The following is a 3,603-nucleotide window of genomic DNA, read 5'->3' as shown; positions in this document are numbered from 1 at the left end:
GAGCTCGCAACACAGGGCAGGATAGAGAGATATGTTTGTGTGCCATCAAGGGATAGAAGTCACAGGTGGGGAAGAGACGGTTGAGGAGACAGAGGGAGCCCTAGAGAACACCTGCATTTAAGGGACCCTGAGAAAGAGACTGAGAAGGTAGGCAGAATGAACACCACGAGAGCCACGTAAAAGCCAAGGAGAGGAGTGTGTTTTAGAGACAGTGATCAACAGGAACAAATGTCATGGAAAAGTAATAAGATCAAGCTGAAGGAGGACCTTGGGATTTGAAGGTGTGCATCCTTGAGGATCTCTGCGTATCAGTTTTACTGGAATGGTCGAGGTACAACCCAAAGACGGAGGACTAAATGGGAGTAGGGAAAGCAGAAACAGCAACACAGACTCAGATTTCAAGAGGCTTGATGTGGAAGGCAAATGGGAAGAAGGGACAGAAATAGTTAGAAGGAGATCCCTGTCAAAGGAAGAATGTGTGCGTGGGGGGGTGGGGAGAGAGACTTGAGCTTTGCTTTAAGAGTGTGCCATCTCCTATTTCTGGCCTTGATAAGAACTCTGGGACTAATCTAATCCAATGCCCAGATTTGAAATTTAAAAAAAAGAATAGTGTGTGGGGTGCAGGAATTTATGAAACACTTACTACACGTCAGAAGCTTTTTTATGTATTTTTTTCTCTTTCATCATCTCAACAGTTCTATAACATGGACATTATTCTATTGTCTCCCTTTGAACTACTGAGGAAACTGAGTTAGAAAGATTGAATGAGGTTTACCCTTGACCCACTGTATGTAAACAGAGAGTTGGAATTTGGTCCCAGGTCTATCTGAACAGAAAGCACTGAGGCCGCTGGGGGCGAGAGAATCAGCCATGCTCTAGTAATTTCACCTCTGGGAGCCTGTTTTCTTCTCTGTGACATGAGAACTTTGGACTGGGAGGCCACAACCAGGACTTCTTATATTCTCTCTGTGGTACCATGTAGTTAAGACCCAAGTGTCCCATTGAAGAAGCAAACAAACTATGTGAAAATCCATTTACCTTCTTGCCACTTTAACTTCCATCTACACACCTGAGCAAACAATTCTATTATTTTTAAACTCTAATTTAAGTATAGGAGGAATCTGGTTAGCTTTAGCACTGCAAGTGGCTGGCTCAGCACACTGAAGGCCCATTACACCAGCACAAATGCCTTTTCCTGGGTAATTTCAGAAGAGCTAGGCTAGTAAGAGCTTTCCTCTTTATATCAGGTTTCTTAACATATACGTGTTAATTTTAACTTTTCACTGATATGTAATCTACATTCACAATAATGCATGCACACACCCTAAGTATTTAGCTTGATGAATTTTTAGAAGATGAACACAACCATGTAACCAGCACCCAAATGGTTGAATTTTTTTGAAAATTATTTGTCCTTTGTTTTCAGAGTTATAAAGCTTGCTTGGTAATTCAACTCCACTTCACAGTGAATTTAGAGGGCTAGCTAATTATAGCTTTAACTGTAAAACACTTTGACAAATTAGAAGTAGTTAGAGAGCTGCTTAAATTGATTATAATGTCACATGGTTTCTACTTAAATTATTTCACCTGAGAGAATGTCAAACTGTCCTCATTAACAGATCATGAAAGACGTGTATTTGAAATTCCATTTAATGGAGACTTGTGAATTTTTTTAAACTATTGGTAGCTTGTAAGTTGAAACATTCCTGTTTAAGTTCTCTGAGTCAGCCTTCAGAGTCTAACCTTCTCTAGGCATGGGCCACCTTTCAGTCTCATCTTCTCCTAGGTCATTTCTAGTCTGGAGGGGCATGGTTTTATACAGTTCAAGTGCACTCATCTCAGTGTAGGGGGAAAGCTACTGGCCTCTCTTGGGGGGGGGGGGCTATGTTTCTACATCCGCAAAGGGAAGTGGGGAGAGCCCTCTCCGTGACAAGAATTCTGCTGGTGAAATCTAAAGAACCCCAGAGTGTATAGCAAGAAGAAAGGTTGACTAAATTGAGCAAGATTTTAATCCCATAAAGTCTATAGCACACAAGCCATTGTGGTTATTTATTTCACAATGACACAAAACAAAGAATAGTAATGCTTTTTGTGGCATTCAAAAGGGGTCTCATTGATATTATTCATATGTATTCACTTTTTGTGTCCAATCATTCCAGCATGATTGGGAATTGTTGGAATCACTGTTCTTTCCAACAGTTATTTTGATAAATCTAGTCATTTTACATAATCTCTGGGAAATTAGTTTTTCTTCTATTTGCTACCTGTCTGAAAGACCTGGCTAACAATCTAGATTTGTACTACCTGTAGACAGATAGTCCTCATTCCTAAATTATATGCTTCTAATCTTTCAGAGACTTACCAAGGGAGTGAAATTTAGCCCAGTTTCAGTATTTACTAACTTTATTCTACCTTGGAGCAAACATCCATAGTTTGCAAATTAAAGGTCTGTTATTTTGTTTGTTGTCTTTTGCTTTTGGTACCAGCTTATGTACTATTTTAGATTACTGGGTCACTTGCCATGTATGACAATATGTATGTCTTATCTTCTCGAGAATGTTAGCTCCTTGACAGCAGGAACTAAGTCTTACACTTCTTTGCATGCCCCAAACACCTTGTATAACATAATACATAATAAATATTTGTTAGGAGGATGGTTGGTCAAGGAAAAAGAAAAGGCCTAATAGACCATATTTAAGCTTAGGAATATACTACCTAATTTTCATCTGTCATAATAGCTGTGTAAATTCAAAAAATGATTTTTAAATTTAAACCATTGTTTCGGACAATAAATAAATGAACCATATAATTAGGTAGGCTGAACATCACTCAGAGAGATCAACACCTTTCCTTTGATAATTCTAAGAACAGCTTCAGACAAATACCAATCATAATCCATTTTAGAAAATGTTAGACTTTCCCCCCATGAGCAGCAAACAAAACAATCACAAATGAGCTAAATGCTTCCCTACAAAATGTTCCAGATTATATTCTTATTTTCAGCTTTGCCAATTATTACAGTCTCAGGAAAACATCACTTTACATATCTGACAATGAAAATTATTCTCTCAGCAAAGTGCAACACCCCTCTCAAGCAAAACCATGAGAATGACATTAATAGAAGGAAATTAAAAAGGTACTCAGGATGACTGTAAATGAACAATTAGGGATCTCATTGACCTTCTCAGAGAAGACAGTCTTTATAATGCTTGAATAGTGGAATTATTAAGTATTTCAAGTGCAAAATGTGGATAGATCTTTTTTGCAAATTAAGATGTCTCTTCAACACAAGTATTAGGCACCTCATTTAAATAATTATCTAGAAGGGTATATTGCACTTCTGTATTGTACATTAAGAGTGTTCAATCAGGAGGAATTTCAGCCTCCTTAGGAAATGTGTGTTAATTAAAAGATTTGGAGATTGAAATGGAATACCTCCAGCTTTAAGAAAATCCTCAAAGTTAGCCAATGAAACATATAGCTCTTATTGTTCATCCAGAACTAATAGCCTGCTCTGGCAAGCATTTGAATGCATCTGCAGCCATACAGAAGTAGCTCCATTGAATAGGCCACTTTTAGAAAGCCACCTCTACTATCCTTCCA

General features: G+C 38.1%; 1 protein-coding gene across 1 annotated transcript in view; it reads right to left on the bottom strand.

Annotated features, from left to right (window-relative positions):
- Positions 1 to 250: 250 nt before the first annotated feature.
- The window catches only part of SLC35D3 (solute carrier family 35 member D3), a 27,265-nt gene continuing 23,912 nt past the window's right edge, over positions 251 to 3,603 (bottom strand). Inside the window, exon 3 of the mRNA XM_019648089.1 lies at positions 251 to 352. Coding sequence (XP_019503634.1) covers positions 251 to 352 — 102 coding nt within the window. The remainder of the gene's footprint in view (positions 353 to 3,603) is intronic.

This window comes from Hipposideros armiger, unplaced genomic scaffold (genome assembly GCF_001890085.2).
Source record: "Hipposideros armiger isolate ML-2016 unplaced genomic scaffold, ASM189008v1 scaffold_120, whole genome shotgun sequence".
In the NCBI taxonomy this organism is placed as follows: Eukaryota; Metazoa; Chordata; class Mammalia; order Chiroptera; family Hipposideridae; genus Hipposideros; species Hipposideros armiger.
This window is presented reverse-complemented; position numbering and strand designations above follow the sequence as displayed.